Source organism: Podarcis pityusensis, assembly GCF_964106645.2.
Source record: "Podarcis pityusensis genome assembly, chromosome: 15".
Classification (NCBI taxonomy): Eukaryota; Metazoa; Chordata; class Lepidosauria; order Squamata; family Lacertidae; genus Podarcis; species Podarcis pityusensis.
In genome coordinates, this window is record NC_138040.1 from 5,172,385 (window position 1) to 5,190,744 (window position 18,360).

Here is an 18,360-nt window from a genome sequence, read left to right on the forward strand (position 1 = left end):
GCAGCTTAACAATCTTCCAAAGACCGCAGGATGCTGCAATGCTTTGCCTAAACACTCCACCCACAAACCAAGGTGCAATTGAACACTTCTTCATTCAGCTCCTTTCTGTACTCTGTGTCACCAAAGGACACCTCAGCAACTGGCATTATAATAAGTTCTTTACTGCCTGCAAACAGGATGCAGAATGTTCTGTTTACAGTGTTTCTCTCTTCTCGCTCTAACTCCCATCTCCTTGCTAAACAAAAAGACATTTGCAGCTATCCTCCATTCCATACTTTTTGTTTTAGGGCGGGTGGGAAGACAGGGAAAGAGCTAGGGCACCCACAGCCCTGACCTTCAGTGGGTACGTTCCAGATTTCAAGCCTAATGGGCTCTTGCATCAGGAAAACCTGCCTCTTAATTTTAGATCGGGATTTCTACATATCTCCACCGGCACTGCCTCAGTCATTAACTTCCTTGAAGGGGAAGCCATCCTTTAAATTTAGCCCTGCAGATCCTATAGGACAGGTGGCCACAATGTTTGTGCAAGTCCATAGCTCAGGGACAGAACATCTGCTTTGCATGCAGATGGGCCCACATTCAATTTTCAGGTAGGGCTGGGAGACAACCCTGAGTGGAATCCTGGAGAGCTGCTGCCAGCCAGTGTGGACAATTCTGCACTAGATGAACTATGGGCCTGACCTGACATGCCTAGACTATTCACTCTTGTTGCCTCAAAGTCTTCTCTGCTATCCCTTTCCAGGTAATCCCTAACTCTTATTATTTCCCCTTTATCAGATTCCATATTCTTACTGCCTTCTCTGTCTTCAAGTTATAGTATCACACTAAATGATACAATCCTGCTGGTCCCAAGATATTAAGATGATGTTGCTAGATGCTACATCACTGCCCCAAATGGACGTTTTGAAATAAGTGTTTTTACAGATCTCACACCAGAGTCCTTTCAGCTGATTAGCATAATTGACATGATTAAAAGATGCCAAAGAGTTACTAAGAATGTTCTCAGTGGATTCTTTGGTTAACCATATTGGGACTATGCAGCTGCACTTACAACTGTAACTTTGCAACCAAGATTCACACTGAGGGTTCCTGCCTCGGCTCTGCCAAGTCTGTTTTTATTTGAATAGACAACCTGGGAATGAGCTACTTGTTTTGGATTTTGAAATAATATAGTCTCTCAGTTGGCAGGTCCTTTTTAGAGTGGGTGCATAAATAGCCACAGCCTAAATGGGGCACAGGTCAACTCAACACATGGATTCATCTTGTGGATTGGAGATATATCTTGCTATAGGTTACAATAAATCCTGTGTCCTCTGGGCTGCCATGCATCTTGGAGTGAAAGGGGCTGGTGTTTAATTGGTAAAGGCAAAACAACCTGGTGGCTTCCAGATGTTGCTGAAATCCAACTCCCATCAGTCCCAGCCAGCATGGCCAATGGTCAGGGATGGTGCGAGCTGGAGTCCAGAAACATCTTGGCATTCTGGATCCCGACTACGATGTGCCTCTGAACAAGAGGACAGAAGTGGGAAGAAAGCAAGGTGAGAGCACTCAGTACATGCTCAGAGACACCATTTGCAGCCAACTTGAACATGGGGAAAGTTAATGAGGTTAGGAGATGTCCACAAGATGGTGGGAATTGGGCTTATGTTTCTAACATTAGCAGACAGTGTGTTTACCACGTTACTGAAGCTGTGAAGTAAGCTAGATTTGGTAGCACCAAGCAAGTGATGATTCTTCAAAATATGTGAAGAGTGTCTGATATTTTACAGGCTAAACAGAACCAAAAAAAGCATGCTTTTGACATTCTGTATAGATTTTTTATCCCCCACCCAGCTTAGTCGAAGCAGAATGTTTTAGGGATTAGCTTGATACTGAAAACAATTTATGGGGCTTCATCACTGGCCTAAATAATGCTTTGAGAATTCTGAGTTTGTGCTCTGGGCCATTCTGCATTTCCTCTAAAGCAGGTGTGAGCAAACCTGAAGCCTATGGGATCTACTTTGCTTTTTACTAGAACCCCAAGGTCCATTAATCAGAGCCAGGTGTTAAATAGTGGCTGGGGGGAGGGAGAGTCAATTACTTATTACGCCACATGACCCCTAATCTGCATACACAGAACAGAGACTCGAGCAGCTTAATTTAAGAGGGAGGGTTTTGTTGTTAAATAATACAGAAACAAAAAATCTGACGAGTCTACTGCTACATCCGAATCAGTGCTGCCATCAGAGTAGGACTTTGGGCCAAAGGTCCAGAGCCTGGTCAACAGAAGGAGCAGGAGGGCACCCAAATGCTCCAGGGCTGGCTAATTAGGGACAGGGGGATCTGTCAATTTCAGTGTCTCATTTGATCAACATAAAGTTCAGTTATCCACATTTCCAAATCACTTTGCAATTTTTGTAAGTACTCGTAAAAATTCAGCAGTATTTTAGTATGACTTTCTATTATGATGCACATTTTCCCCCAAAGCAATTTCCCCTAATAGAATGCATTTTGTATGTTATTTTCACCAATGTATTAATTTTATGCACATTTTATCCTAGTATATCCATTTTTGTACCCTTTACTTAGCTAAGAGAATTGCATTGCAAAATTCAGAGAAGTGCAAATTTTGAAATATGGCTGTGTTTTGGTTCACATATAGTTCCGGAAAGTGCTGCTAATTAGCTGGGGTCACATTTAAATGGATCAAATTTCATTCCCATCCCTTGCTGGCTTACCACATTTTGAAGTTAGTGAAGTAAGATACATTGCCAGTCGCCGCCACACCGCCAAAAAAACATTAAATCCAGAGTCTAAATTTAGTTAACTGCACCAACTCTAGTCTAATTTCTGCCTATTCTTGTATTGATGCATCTGAGTGGTATTGTTGAAGATAGAACTAGATGTGGGGCAACTAAGGGGGGGGGGTTCAATAATGTTGAAGATAAATACTGGTATATCAATTTTACCCCACTTTTCAGCCATTACAAGAGTTCCTAAGCTGGCTTGCTTTCGTATCACAATAAAAAACAGCATTTTTTATAAAGACTACCAGCACATTGCATAGAATGATGCCATTCTTCCCTATAAAGTACCTCACCACCATTGTCTCCAGAGTTAAACCATTCTTGCAGTTTTTAATCTCATGCCTTTCTTATTTTTAACCATTGTCAGCTGTCTTGAACATTTTAATGGCACATCAGTGTTTGAAATAAATAGGAAAGCATGAGGCAGAGTTCAAAGTGGCTACCAAGCAGCCTCAGATTTGAACTAAATAGCTGGTAGTGTCAGCCCTATGATGCATTTGGTGCCTTATTCTGAATCAGTTTCAGCAATCTGCTGCAGTTTCTGTATTCTCCATCTCCCGCCTCACAGAGTCCACTGTTTAGTTTGGGAAATGGAATAAACTCCTGAAGTTACAAAGCCAGAGTGCTGTAAAACTGCTCTCCCTGATTCGTTTGGTTAGCTCATGAGGCTCACAGTACCCAAACAGTATACAGTTCATTGTGAGTTGGAATAAGGTATGCCTCAGCTGCTTGAAGTTACCAAAGCCAGCAACTGTTCCTGTTTGTGAATGGAGTTGTGAGGAAAAGAGCTTTTAAGCTGGGTGTCAAGAAACCAGTACATCTCTCTGGGTCATTTATGTAGAAATACGACCCTCTCCCTAATACTGACATTTTAAGTGAGACCTTAAGGTGATCTCTCTCCATAAAGCCTCTCCAGACAAAACTGTTTCTGGAGAGCTTCACTTTACAACTGACAACTTTGCTATGGGTTAAGCGAGTCAAAGACGGTGTCAGGAGGACGAGTGCTCTTGAATGCCTTCCTTGACCAGGGATTTCTCCCCCTGCCCAACAATCTGGCACAGATTTCATGAAATTCACACTGTGCTGTAAAGTTTGTGATTGTCAACATTTTTGGTTGAATCCTATGACAAGCAGTTTGGGAGAAATTGCTTTGGATTACATCCAAAGTTAGTCCTACTCAGAATAAGGATGCAAGAAGGCACTGATTTATGTTCCAATACATGTTTGTTACATGCATTACTGTTTCCATTCGACTGCAGTTCAGCTTCTAACAAAAACTATGTTACTGATCTCGCTGTCTGCTGTGGCAGAATTTTATGTAACTCGTTACCTTATCGTTGTGTTATTCCACACTACAGTGGTACCTCAGGTTAAGAACTTAATTTGTTCTGGAGGTCTGTTCTTAACCTGAAACTGTTCTTAACCTGAGGTACCACTTTAGCTAATGGGGCCTCCCGCCGCACGATTTCTGTTCTCATCCTGAAGCAAAGTTCTTAACCCAAGGTACTATTTCTGGGTTAGCAGAGTCTGTAACCTGAAGCGTCTGTAACCCGAGGTACCACTGTATTCATTTCAATGCAAAGGAAATGCCAGTCAGTTTCAGGGGAGTGTGACCAGTGTGGTTGCACTGGGCGCCACATCTATACTGCAGAACAGAGTGTGAGAACCAGGGGTCCCTGAATTTTCACATCGCATAGGGTGCCGCTGAAATCTGAGAGCCCAAAGTCTGACACTGGAAATGCAATGCAAATGGGGGTGAGAAACATCAATTATGCATCATTAGCAGACTGAAAACAGCAGTAGTAGCAAATACCAATTTTCTTTGCTGGATGGATTTCTGTTCCTGAAGAATAAGCAAACTCAATCAATTTCCGCTCCCATTTCAGTCAAAATTCTCCGACATCCCTAACTCAGAGAAGAGGCATTGAAATCAATGGACACATCTAACTTTATGCCCATTAATTTAAGTGGGTCTGGTCTGAACAGAACTTAGTTTGTTACAATCCCATGCCTTTCTATGTTTTCCGCCCATAATTAAACAGCTACTCAAACCTGTGGCTTTGTTGGGCACCTTCTCCCAAGATACAAGCTGGGAACCCTTCATTCATTTTGCAGCTGTAAGCAGACAGAATATAGACTGGGAATCTACTGGTAAATGCCTGGGTGATTTCCAATAGAAAAGTTTCTGCCCCCCAGGTGTTTAACAGTAGCAACTAAAAGGCTCCCCTCTAAAAGGCAAACTAAGGCCTGGGGGCCAGATCCGGCCCAATCGCCTTCTAAATCTGGCCCGCAGACGGTCTGGGAATCAGCGTGTTTTTACATGAGTGAGTAGAATGTGTCCTTTTATTTAAAATGCATCTCTGGGTTATTTGTGGGGCATAGGAATTCATTCATATTTTTTTTCAAAATCTAGTCTGGCCCCCCACAAGGTCTGAGGGACAGTGGACCAGCCCCCTGCTGAAAAGGTTTGCTGACTCCTGAATTAGACTGTTGAAACCAAGAATACTTGGAGGAAAACCAGAGTTGGGGGTAGGAGGTGGGGGATGGCGCCAAGCTCAGTTTTGGTATCAAAAGCTAAACATGTGCTCGAACACCTCTTTCTTAATTTTAGGTCTATGTTCAGTCACACACCCCATGCCATTTTTTCCCTCACTTGGCTCCAATTGGTGGATCTTGATGTTAACACACACCCCTCCCCCCCTAAAAAAGACATCGATCCCACAAGTCTGAAGTTTGTTCTCCTTCCTGCTCTACAGGTTGTGGAGCAATAGATAGTGCACGCACACTCCACACATACACAGATAGTGTGTGGTTTGGAGTGCCAATTCTCAGTCAGTACAGATCTTGACTCAGACTCCAGTTGTATCACATGCATCCAATCAGACCAAACCTTCACAAAATGCATGTAAATCTACCACAAGAACAAGAGCTGAAATCCATTTTGTGTTTTTCCCCCTCCAGTTCTCTCAATCTCACGCCCACTCAAAAAAGGAAAAAAATCCTTCTTTTCCTTCATGTTCTGACCGCAAGGCAGGCTCTTAACTGCTTTTATAGTAACATTCCTTGTATGTCTCCCTAAATACATATACCGTAATTACTTTTCACTGTAGATTTATGGCTGGGCTTTACCAGTCATTATTAGGTTTGCTTGCTGTTTTGAATGACATCCGAGAGTTTATGGCCTCTGATTCATTAGTTACTGGGCTCACTGTGACTGCCAAGATACCTGTTTTAAACACACATACACACACTCAGTACACTTTCCTTCCTTTCCTGAATGGCATCCTCTGGGTTTTGGTAAAACCAAGCATAGGGCAAGTGGGTGGGTGCTTTCTATTCAGAGCCTGTCTTCCGACACAGCCTTTAAGAACCAAAACGACTGTCTTCCTGGATGGAGGCCCACCTTGGCCTTCCCGTGTGATGTGCCCTGCCCAGCCTCTATTCCCCATAGGCACAGTTCCTGTGAACACAGATGTTCTATTTAGCAAATCGTGGCATCTGCTCTGTATGTTTCACCGCCTCTCTTCATTTGTCTAATCTTTTTTTTTTTAAGCCATATAACTTCATAGCCAATTACTCCGTAAGTTAATTACTCTTTGTGGGAAGTAGTCCTTACTTTTGTCTGCCCTTGGGCTCACTGCCAGCTGGCCCAACATTCTTGGATTACAGTTTGGCCATGCAATTTTTTCCAAAGGCAATAGCTTGATTTCTGAGCATGGGCCCCAGGGGTTGGGAACATGCCACACTCCAGAAGTTATTGGCCTCTCAACTCCTAGCATGGCCAAAGTCTGGAGATGGTGTCTACCACCATCTGGAAAGCCACAAAATGCCCATCCCTGACCTACACACTCTTACAGGAAATCAGCCTTTAATGAGAACCTGCCTGCAAGGCGGAGTCTCATCCATAATGACTACAATGGTGCACATATTCCATTTAGTGCAGAGCTTTGGAGCTGCCCCAATGCACCACAATCCCACAAACCCAAGACCTTAGCAATGCTGTTCCTTTTTTTTACAATATAAATAAAGAACTTAACAAAGCTCTCTTCATTTCAAATCCGGGGGGGGGGGGGGGGGGACGGGACCTGTGTGACCCAAATGAAACATTGAGTCGTATTCAACTAAGTTTTATTCAAAGTAGACCCACTGAAATTAATGAATGTGACCAAATTAGGTTCCATCATTTCAGTAGGTCTACACTGAGTAAAACTGAGTTTGACATTAACCACCTAATAATGTCCCAAAGTTTTCTTGAACCTACAAAACTTGAAGACAAACAATATGAGGAGAAGACTGGAACCCTTGAGCAATGAGGTTATTACAGACACACCGGAAGAATAGAAAGAAGGAATCGATATGATTAAAGTATAAATGTGAACTACCAACCATTAGGTAGGAATAATCCAGTCACAGTGTGAAGAAAGTGACGAGAGAAGGTTACTTGTCTCATAGTACTAAAACTTCTCTGTCTGAGCAGTAAAGTTCTCATCAGGACAAGCAAAGGAAAAATGCTACTTTGGTGGAGTTTCTTTTACAAAGGTTTAAGTTGCACCTGCTGCTGCCACCACCCCAAACATATCACCAAATTCACAAAACAAAATGTTATTTTGGGCCACGGTGGCACAAACCTTGTGGTTCTGATAGGATGTCACGGATATAAAGGATGTTTCTGGAAACACGTGAGTGCAGAAAGCTGTGTTCTTGGAGCCAAATGCGTTGTTCTCATCTGCTTTCACAATGTGCAGCCTTGGCTGGTATTTGTGCATAGAATTAAGAATGATCTGAGGAAAGGAAAACAAGAAGGGAACTCATTAGGAATACTGTACAACAAAGTGTATTCAACTGGAGTGCATTATAGGAGCAGGGAAAGGCATTTAAAACATTATGGTGAATTTTGGCTTTGATTTCAAGTAGGAAGGATTTTGCATTCCCATGTGTGAGTAAAAAAAAATGATGTAACTCTTGAGACCTGAAGCCAAACAAACGTATCGGATTGCTTCCAATTTATTTATTTCATCAATAGCATATTTTTAAACCATGCCTTTCAAACAAATTCTGATTGTCTAAATTGGTTTATTGGGTTTTATCAAACATAAAAATAAGAGGAACAAACTCTAAAAGCAGCATAAACCCCTTCAGACTACAGAACCCAGGGAAGAGCACCAGCTGAAAGTCTTTGCGTATGGACATGTGGAGATAGGTCATTTCTTAAAGCACTGAGCTCCCAAGTCATTAAGAGTTTTTTCAAAAATCAAAACTAACACTTTGAATTAGGCCCAGGAATGGACCAAGGAATTATGGCAATTGATGAAGCAGTCAAGCAATGCAAACAGTTCCAATCACAAATCAGTGTATTCATTTTACCTTTGCCACTCCTCATCCCAGTGGTTTTTTTCTGGGGGTACGCAGGGGTATGCATACCCCTAAACATTTTGTGAAACTTTGTGCTTTTGTACTTATTTCCCTCAATTTGAACTATAAAATGGTGATTTTCTTAAGTCAAAATGAGAGTACCCCTAAACATTTTTTAAGAAAAAAAAGCACTGCCTCATCCTATGCCTGTTCATTCTCTTGCTCATTTTTCTTTCCCTTCACAGAAACATTCCTCACCTTTTCCCCTAATTTCTTAGCCAACAGCAAGCAGAGAGGCTGGGGGGCGTCCCACCCTTTTGCAGTATTAAGGCAGTTCATCCACTCATTGCAAGAAGTTCCCCCATCACTTGACGGTACAGCAATACCAGCTGCTCTATTCCCACTTTCACTGAATGATGGAAGGCCAAAGGCATCCTCTGCATGGGTCTGTTTTCATTAGAGGAGAGAGTTAGTATTGCCCAGTGTAGCTTTTTACTCATGTTAGATGGGAAAGAGTTGGATGGAAAAGGGTCGCTGAGTCTCCTACTTAGGTCCTGAGACACAGGGTGGTAAGTTAAGCTTGCAGGGCTGCCAAGTTGCCTCAAACTGCATATAAATATTGTAAGAAATAAATAAAAAAGTGAAGTAGACAAGAAATAGACTCATTTGGCCATCACCATATAGTATATTTAAAGATAGACAGGCAGATATATTTACACACATGCATATGTACATATAAGGTACAGTTGTATATATTCATAAGGACCCCATAGCCATGGACATCCACGGGAATTTCTGCCTGGGGGGAGGACAAAGTAAAATAGGGCAGTTTCTCACCCCCAAAATTGAAAATAATAGTGCCTGTAAATTATGCCTCATATCTCAGGTTCTGCAAATGCTAGAAGTTTACTCTCTTTTTTTAAGGAAAGCTGGGGATCTGGAGATAATGGTTCATATGGGAAGAGGGGGACTGCCCCCTTCTCTCCCTGCCTCCCACTTGCAGAGGCCCACACCCCCCAGAGTGTTCTGGGGAGAGGAAATGGGGAGAATCATTGCACATTAATGGTATCTAGGCAGAAAGAGCATCCAGCAACCTGACTGAGGCCCCTCCACTTCCGTTTAGCCATGTTCACAATCTTGATGCTGATGGAAAGTGGGGCTGGAAAACAGAAGCCTATTCTTTTCTAGATGGGTCAAGCTACACCATTATGGCAGGATCAGTTCTTTTAAGGCCCTTTTGGTCTGACGGCATATAATTCTGCCCACAGTAGCCAGCTGCATGATATACCATTTAAATGTAGTTTTTATTGATGACATTTTCCAGATCAGCCTTCCCCTCTCCTCCCTGAGGAGGAATGAGAAAGCAGCGTGGCATTTTATCAGCTTTGTATGGGGTTCTCTTTTAACTATTTGGCTGCTGTCTGGCTATAGAGCTTTGACCAAGGAAGAGGGGAGGCTGCTTTATTAAGGCTGTTATTAAAATATATTTCACTTGGCTTGCCCTGTGATATCAAACCACTGGAGGACAGCTCCAGAAGTTACACTGAGGAGATTTTTAAATCACTTCCAAAAACAGTAATCACTGTAGTTAATTTGGGAAGTTAGTTAATTATACTTCTATTGTTCATGAGAATTTAAAATATATTTAATGAGATTTTCAAGTTGTAATGGCGTTATTTACTAACAGCAAATAGTGGGACCTGCTGCAGCAAAATGTTGCAGTTTATTCTTATCTCCTAACTCCAAAGTTAGGGATAGCCAAACTTATGTCATCCATGGTCTGGTAACCTCTAGGATATGGAGATTCCATCAATCTCTTGTCGCTTAAAAAGAAAGACGAAAAACAGAGATCAAAGTAAAGCACTTTCCCTTCACCAAACGCTCTGTTAAAACAGGCCATAATTTTGCACCCCTCCTCACTTGCTCCACTGTTATTCGTAACATGTAGATGTTCCAGGAGCAGAAGTAGTTCCAGGAGCTCCAAAGCATACCAAGAGAGTTGAGGCGCCCAGCTCCCATTTGGGTCTAATGCTTTAATCCACTTTCAAGATCTCCTATTGAATCTCATCAGCTGGACTGCACTACTTTCTTAAACACAAAGTAAGTGTTTTTTAGAAGCAAACAGGGAGGGGGGGCATATGAAACAGCAGCCCAGGCTGCCTGCCTAGAATCAGCATTGCTGAGATGGTGTTCCAGCTCAAAGGGATATTTTACAGAGACTCCAAAAGGTACAACTGTGACCCGTAAAACCTACCTAAAGTTTTGGGTTGGAGCCAGTTGGCGGGAGCTTTGCAAAGGGCGCACACTCCATTAGTCGTTAAGCTGCCCCAGCATGCCTCTGGAGTCCTGCATCTCTGCCCTGCCTGCAGCACTTGGAGGAATTTCATGGCTGACGAGGGATGGAGTGTCTGGTGCACCAGGGGAGTTGACTGCACAGAATGACGCGAATAAAAGGCAGAGGCTTCGCATGCAGCCTGCCGACCATGAAAACTTATACATTTAATAAATAAAGTGGATCAAACTTGGGGAAGAGCCGTGGCTCAGTGGTAGAGCACATGCTTTTCATTCAGAAGGCCGCAGGTTCAATCCCTGGCCTCTCCAGGTGGGGCCAGAATCTACCTATCTGGAATCCTGGAGAACCACTGCCAGTCAGAGCGGACAGTACTGAGCTAGAAGGACAAATGGTCTGACTCAGTATAAGGAGCTTCCTATGTAGCCTCTTAAAACTAAATGTGGTAGGATATGCCACAGAAAAAGAACATGAATGGAGAAACAAATAAACATGGCATTGAAATTAACTTTGTTTTGAATAGTTCTGCACAGGCCACTTTTCACATTCATTCTAATAAATACTGTTTGCTACAAGCACCTCTCCTAATACTGCCCCCTGCCCATCAGGATTTAGGGCATAAGCCTGCCAAAGATACACTGATTAGATTTCAGTCCAAGTATTGTGAGCACACCTGGAGTCAAGCAGCCTCCCTTCCCACTGATCATTAGTCACCTGCAGCATTTTCATACTCAGGTGGGGAATGCATTTAGTTGTGAGTTTGAATTTTGAACTGCAGTTAAAACAGCAACCACAAAGTTGCTTTGGCAGTGGGGGACCAGCCAATATAGTAACAATGATGTCACTGGAGGACATCTGAAAATCTACCTCCAAACGGTGACTTTAATACCACAACATACATCCTGGTGTTGAGCACACAAAACATCTCCTATTTAGCTCAGGTGTAATGCAGCCAAGATTTCTGCAGGCACTTAGTGGTAGTGATAGGTAGATGCAATATGAGCCTGCAAATATGCAAATGCTCACATTTAGGGATGAGAGAGAAATCTAGTTCTGTTCACATTTAAAAGACAAACCAGCTAAACCCAGACTTTCTAAAGCAAAAAACTGAAACACAGACTTCTTTCAAAAATCACTTTTCAAAATTTTGCAGTACAGTTCTCCAGCCAAGTAACGTTTACAAAAATGCGCATGCTGTGGCAAAGTGTGCATAAATATTGGTGAAAATATCAAACAAAAATGGGTTACTAGGAGAATTACACACCAAAATTTTGATGAGTTTTCATTAGGACTTTTTAGAAAAATGCAAACTGATCCGGCCATCTAGGAAACGGAAGTTACTGGAAAAATTAGAAACAGGAACCAAAACTGACAGATTTGCCCATCCCTACCCCCATGACTGTTTTCCTGGCCTGGTTGTACAATTTTGCATTACCTTCCCCTTTAAGCTGGTGGGGTCCTCTGGCCAGAGAGTTCCAGCCTTGCATTTAGGATTCAAACCCCCAATTAGCTATGCTCCGATTAGAAAATTAAAGGTTTGGCTCTGAAAAAGGGAATACTTCCACACGTTGTGAGAGGAGCTCGTTGTTTGGTGTAAATAATACCCATATGAACAGAAGCTTTGTTTCAGCAAGTGAAGTGCACACCTTTTGGTTATTAGAAACTGTCAGGTTGGGTATAAGTTTGCGTCATGACAGGCACTCAGAAGCCTGTGCAGAATGAATGTTCAGATTTTTCGTACAGATTACACAGTGATTCTGGGCTCATCCATATTTCCATTTTCCCGTGATTTCTAGTCCAGTAAGATTTTCCTTTGTCTTGCCACTTTCTCTGGGGAAACCTGCTGTTTACTACTTAATTGGAACGAACGTCAATTGGGTTTTCTGTGGGTTGATGTTTGTTGTGATTCAGCAGTGAACTGTGAGTGTTCCCAGGGGAAGTGACAGTATGAAAGAAAAACCTCTATACTCATGCCTAGAAATCATGGGGCAAATGGAAATGTGGATGAGCTTTATTTAAGGATTTATAAGCTACTTCCCAAAAAATGCTTCTGAAATATGCTGTAAGCTGCCCAGAGTGGCTGGGGAAATCCAGCCAGGTGGGCTACCGATAAATAATAAAATTAGTAGTAGTCATAGTAGTACTGTAGTAGTAAGAATATCAACAACACAACGTATTTCGAGCACATTTGCAAACTGGAAAAGCAACTGTGGGTGTTGCTACACACAAACCACAACCAAGCACACTCCCGCCCTACAGAGGTGGTGGGGTTGTGGCTTCACGGCCCCACCCCGCGCGATTGGGGGGATTCCCGGCCATGTCATCGGCTGGCTATGGGGGCATGGCCTGCCCTATTTAAGGCAGGAGGTGGCCGGGGATCTCCCTCTTTGCCGCCTGCCAGCTGTTCCAGTTTTTCCCACTCTCCCGCCCTATAAGGTTTTCGTTCCTTGACCTTGCTATAGACCTTGGTTGGTTGCTGTTGAGGGGCCTGGTAGGAATTTTTCCACTAGGCAAATTGGTACCAGCCACTTGGTTTTCGCCTACCTCGTAGCAAATCGTCACAACTTTCTTGGTATTGGCAGTTAGGCAATGGTATTGTTCTGTAGATGGAAGAGGGGAGGTAGTGCCATCACCTGCCCCACATATTGAAGGGTAGTCCGATAAAGGATTCTGGGAGGCGTGGCCCTGTCCGAAGCCTGGGGAGGTGAGGTCCTAAGGCACACCCCCAATCGGTGACCCCGGGGGAGTTCCTAGTTGATGTGCATCAGCAGGACTCCCCCTACTGATGGTTAACCCTTCCCAGAATTCAAGCAGACGGGCTGAAGTCGGATATAGTTGGTTAGGACCAATGCCTAAGCCAATACCTGTAACCAATAAAGTTGTGGCCTTATTTAGCCCAATAACCTTAATAATTGTGTCATGTGTCATTATTTCTGCTGGGGGAACGGGAACTCGCCACGCAATAAGGCCCTTAGTGGACAAAAGTGACTCTTGGAACTCTTCTTTTGTAAGAAAACAAAGCTTGAATCATATGTACTATCAATGAAATGAACTCAATTCAAATTCCACTGGTGATGCTAGTGCTAAGTAAAGCCCATCAAAGGGCCTTGCATTACTTGGAATGTAGCGCCAAATAGCATTTTTCTTCTTTCTTTCTTTCCCACCCATCACCCTATGGTCCCAGTGCAGTCCTTCACAGACTGTAGTATTTTAGAGAGCAAATTGTTCCAGCGTTCCCCCAGATTAACATTTGCACCTGGAAAGTTAGCATGTCATGAAAGTTTGGTTAAAACCCTGATATACAGCTTTCCATCTGCAGGGAGGTAGAGATTTGTTTTTGTTAAGCACCTGAACCCTAAAATGGGCATTCCCTCAATAGCAGTTTTACATGATCAGAAAACATTGAATTAGGAGTTATTCCACTTGGCTCTTTCACTCCCTAAACATTTGTCCATTTTCTCTTTTTTAAGGCACATGTTTTGTTACTTGAGTTCCTTCCACAAACTAAGGCAGTTTAAAGTTAACTGTTAACTTCAAAATGGACTGCCACTTTTAAAACACCTTCACCCCCTCCCTCCCCACAACATATCCCCTCTCCAAACATATAGTTAGCCAATATCGATATATATATATATATATATATATATATATATATATATATATATATCAGAGTTCAGCTAGTTCAGCTCCCTAGCACTAGTTCAGCTCCCTAGCACTAGATATGTACCTTTGGAAACACGAGAGTCTTGCTTACATTTATAGCGCCGTACAGACTACTAACTTGATAAGGCATTGGAAAGGCAGGATAGAAGCCCATATAGTAATTGTTTTCTTGTTTTTTAAAAGCATTGCTTTGGATTTCTTAAGGATGATAAACGTTTTTGAATTTGAAAGAGATGTGGCTTCTTAAGTTAACGTTAAGTATTCATAACGTTTGATCAGGCCACTTTGCTCTGCATAATGCGAACTTTCCCTGAAATCAATGCATAATATGTTGACCCGTGAGCAAATAAATAAATAAATTGGGAGCTGTTTTAAGAGAGTTTCTTGGTTCTCCAAAGGAGATCAGGTATCACACACTGCAAAAGTTGCCATGACAATCACCCATTTAATACAAAACAACAGACAGTGGTGTGCCAGCCCCACAATTTTAATAGCTTCTCCCAAGGAATCATATAACTGAAGTATAATCCCTCTTGAACATGCTGTCTGTCTTTTACTTTCTTTTCAAACATTTGGTCTATAATGAGTCAGCTGAATTACTCCATTTCCTCATTTTGGGCAGTGGAAGGAAATACGAGCTGTACATTTTGTTTTATATTTATCAAGTACATCAACTGGGAGAAGAACTGCCTCTTTGTAGACAGATAAATATGGGCCCCAGAAGCCAACTGTTCCAATTTTGATCAAATGCCCAAGGGACGGGGAGAAGCACCATCATACCTTGGATCAAGAATCTTCCTTTCCAGAGAGCAAAATGTTCTTGCTGACTTGTTAATCAGTCACTGTAACTATTTTGCTTTAAAGGAATTGTCACTGTGATGAAGGGTCTGGTCCACAAAAGTTTATGCCATAATAAATCTGAGTTGCCACAAAGTTCTTTGTCATTTTCCTGAAAACAGTGTATTTCCCAGTAGCTAGCTGTGGGACTTAACTAGAGAAAAGAATAATCTGGCATACATCACCAGCCTCCTGCATGCTTTCCTCTACCCAGGATCAGTTCCTTCCCTTGCATGCTGCTTTTAAAGATTTCCTCTTCCTGTGGATAGATTTGACCATGCAGTGACACACTTTCTGTGTGACACGACTCCAAGCCCACTCTTCTTCTTGCCTTGCTTCCTGGCTCTGCCACATTTTGGTAAGAACTGTAGCTCAAGGATAGCATGCATACTGTAATTTGCATGCTGAAGGTCTTTGATTCAATCCCTGGTATCTTCAGATAAGCCTGGGAATGCCCCCATCTGAAACCCTGGAGAACTGATTACCAATCAATGTAGAGAATACTGAACTAGATGAACAAATTGGTTGGACTAAGGCAGCTTTCTATGTTCCTTCAGCTCCACTATTGCTGCTGCCTCCTCCTTTTTGCCTAAACTGCTCCAATTTCATTCCTGGAATTGACATTGGCTTGGTTTCTCCACTAGGGATACTTTGCATTCCCTCTAATTAAGCACCTTGGCTTGGACTCTAGCATTGCCTCATTCCCCAGAGATCTTGATTCTGCAAGGAGGCAATTAGTCACTCCAAAGCATGACAGCAGTTGATATTGGGGGTTCCTCCTTTCTGTGGAATGGACACAACCAGAGACAGCGCATTAGATGTCCTGCAGTTGGACACAGGGGGAAGGAGTTCCTAAATTGTGGTCTGCAAACCAACAGCAGTCCACGAGCTACATTCACATGATCTGCAGTGTGTGTGTGAATTTGTAGCTGAAGACAGGAAATGGCACACCCACCATACTAAACATTCAGATTGGAACCTTTTTGTATTTTTGTTGCTTCTTTTGTTTCTTGTGTTTTATTGCAATGGAATTTGAATTTGATGGAACTCAGATTGTAATAGAATATATAACAACTATTTTTTTATATAGTGTTTTATTGTGTGACAATTTGAATTTCATTGATCTCAAATTGTAACACAGTACAATAAAATATAACATAAAAAATAAAAGCAGCAATAAAGATACAAGTAAAATCATAAAGCATCTAGCACAGTGCATTAGAGTTGTTACAACAAGTGGGAAAATCAATACATGATCTGCCGAGACCTGCAATTTCCAAGTCATCAATGGATTGGGGGGGGGGGGTCAGAACTGCTAACAGGGCATTGGGCAGGTGTTGGGGTCTACTGTACTTCAGATTTTTACTAGAACTCCAAAGTCCACCATCTAGAAACCCTTGCCAATCTACTGCAAATGATGCGGCAATTTACCAGCTGATGGGAATTTACCTTCTGCCAACCCTCAACAACTTTGTGCCCATTCCCCTGTAGGTTATTATCTGGCCCACTTGCTTGAGTGATCTAGAAATTCATTGCTCCAGAAGTGCTTTACGAACTGCAGCTGGTCTCTCCAGGACTGTGCTGGTTGGCAAGTCCTGTCTTTTGATTGGCCAAGGCATCTCCCAACCTCTCTGTTCTAACCATATCCTATACATCTACAGCTTCCTGACACTGGAATTCCTTTCATGAATGAGTACCCCTATGAAAACATATCATAGTTCTGATAGATTACATCATTAATGCCCTCCCCAGCCTACTGCATGTACAAACTTATTTTGCACGTTTTGAAGACATTATATTCATAGATGAATCTTTCTTGACGGGCAATGTATGTGCAATAGTATTAATTGAATTTCCCTTCCAATGGCATTGTGAAGGATGGAGTATCATTTTCCAGCAGTAGTTGGATCCACAGCAGCTTAAATAAATCTGGCATTATTAATGAATACATTTTGGTTGTGTCAGCATTTTTGACTTGTGTATGTTTCAAAAAGGCTTCCCCCTTTTCCCCTTCCAAAGAAAGAAAAGAAGGGAATCATCCAAAGCCCAAATATCTGTCAAAATAGTTAAGCTTGTTATATCCCTAGCCACCCTCAGGACACACACATAAATCAGGTTTTTTTGTCAGGCTGATTATCTCCGCACATGTAAAGATTTTGAAATACATAAATTAATGTCTTACCCCAAGAGGAGGGATTTTGCTTTTAAGTAGATGTGGCTTAAGAGGATGTCTAACATTTAGAGGCTGATAAATGCCTCTTCAACTATCTGCCACTGAAGAGTGTTGGCTTCTCCTACTGTAGTGCTTTTTCTTTTCCTTTTTTAAGGCACACGCAAAAATTGTTTTAGCTTCTTAAGAATCTCGGTTATTCCAAGAAAAAGACCCAGGTCAGGATGAATGAAGCCTACGAGGTTCACATCAGATGGAAAAGACTACACTCTTCTCAGCAAGGGGAGGCATAATGAAGTCATCCACAGATTATTCATTAACGGAGCATTCCAAACTCCCAATCTGCCCTGCTGGGGCAGATGGAGGGAGGGGACAGAAGTGTCCCTCCACCCAGCAACAGAGAGAAGCTCCACCATCAGAAAAGAAGCACCTCGGTCTGCCCAAATGGCAAATGAATGGAATATTGCCAGTGGTAATAATTGATTTTTTTATTTATTTTGACTGCAGCAGAACACATTGTCCAGTAGCATCTTAGAGACCAACTAAGTTTGTACTGGGTATAAGCTTTCATGTGCATGCACACTTCTTCAGATACCTGCTGCAGTTTTCTGCCAAAAACTACTTCATTCGTTTCAGTTTTGAAATTACGTAACTTTCATCATTTATGTGATTAATGACGTAAGTTATGTTGTTATTATATTATTCCAGCCCATTAATTTCAGTGAAAAAGGAACACAATGTAAACGGGGCTGGGCAGGTGTAATCATGTATCATTTGCAGGCTGAAAGCAACAGAAGCAATGAATACCAATCATATTTGCTGAATTGATTTCTGTTCTAGGCATGGGACAAATTAAGCAAGCATCACCATGGAGAGTGTCTCACCCAAGAATCTTCCAAAACCTGTCCCTGGCTATAGTGCATTTTAACAAAGGTTTGCCAGACCAGTATAATATGGCTTATTCATGTATGTATTGTGTACAGAGCACAGCTTTAAACACAGTTACATCTAATGTTGGAAGCTGTTCAAGCATGCAAATTTGATTTTATTATTTATTACACTTATGAATTGCCCTTCCTCCAGAAGGTGCTCAGGGTGATGCACAGCAAAGATAAAACAATAAAATACAGTGGTACCTCGGGTTAAGAACTTAATTCGTTCTGGAGGTCTGTTCTTAACCTGAAACTGCTCTTAACCTGAAGCACCACTTTAGCTAATGAGGCCTCCTGCTGCTGCTGCGCCGCCGGAGCATGATTTCTGTT

The 18,360-nt window shown here is 42.2% G+C and overlaps 2 protein-coding genes across 19 annotated transcripts in view; one reads left to right on the forward strand and one right to left on the reverse strand.

The window, feature by feature from the left end:
- The window catches only part of BRIP1 (BRCA1 interacting DNA helicase 1), a 231,802-nt gene extending 213,698 nt beyond the window's left edge, over nt 1-18,104 (forward strand). The window contains exons 24-25 of one of the 2 annotated variants that reach the window (XM_080982770.1): nt 17,256-17,570; nt 17,939-18,104. In XM_080982770.1, coding sequence (XP_080838896.1) covers nt 17,256-17,285 — 30 coding nt within the window. In that variant the 3' untranslated portion in view covers nt 17,286-17,570; nt 17,939-18,104. Of the gene's footprint in view, nt 1-17,255; nt 17,724-17,938 lie in introns of those variants that run through there. The other variant, XM_080982769.1, reaches the window with a different exon arrangement.
- Nucleotides 1-18,360, reverse strand: part of TBX4 (T-box transcription factor 4) — a 126,849-nt gene that overhangs the window by 9,395 nt on the left and 99,094 nt on the right. For all 17 annotated transcript variants that reach the window (XM_080983011.1, XM_080983013.1, XM_080983000.1 and 14 more), the window contains one exon: nt 7,415-7,567. In XM_080983011.1, coding sequence (XP_080839137.1) covers nt 7,415-7,567 — 153 coding nt within the window. The remainder of the gene's footprint in view (nt 1-7,414; nt 7,568-18,360) is intronic.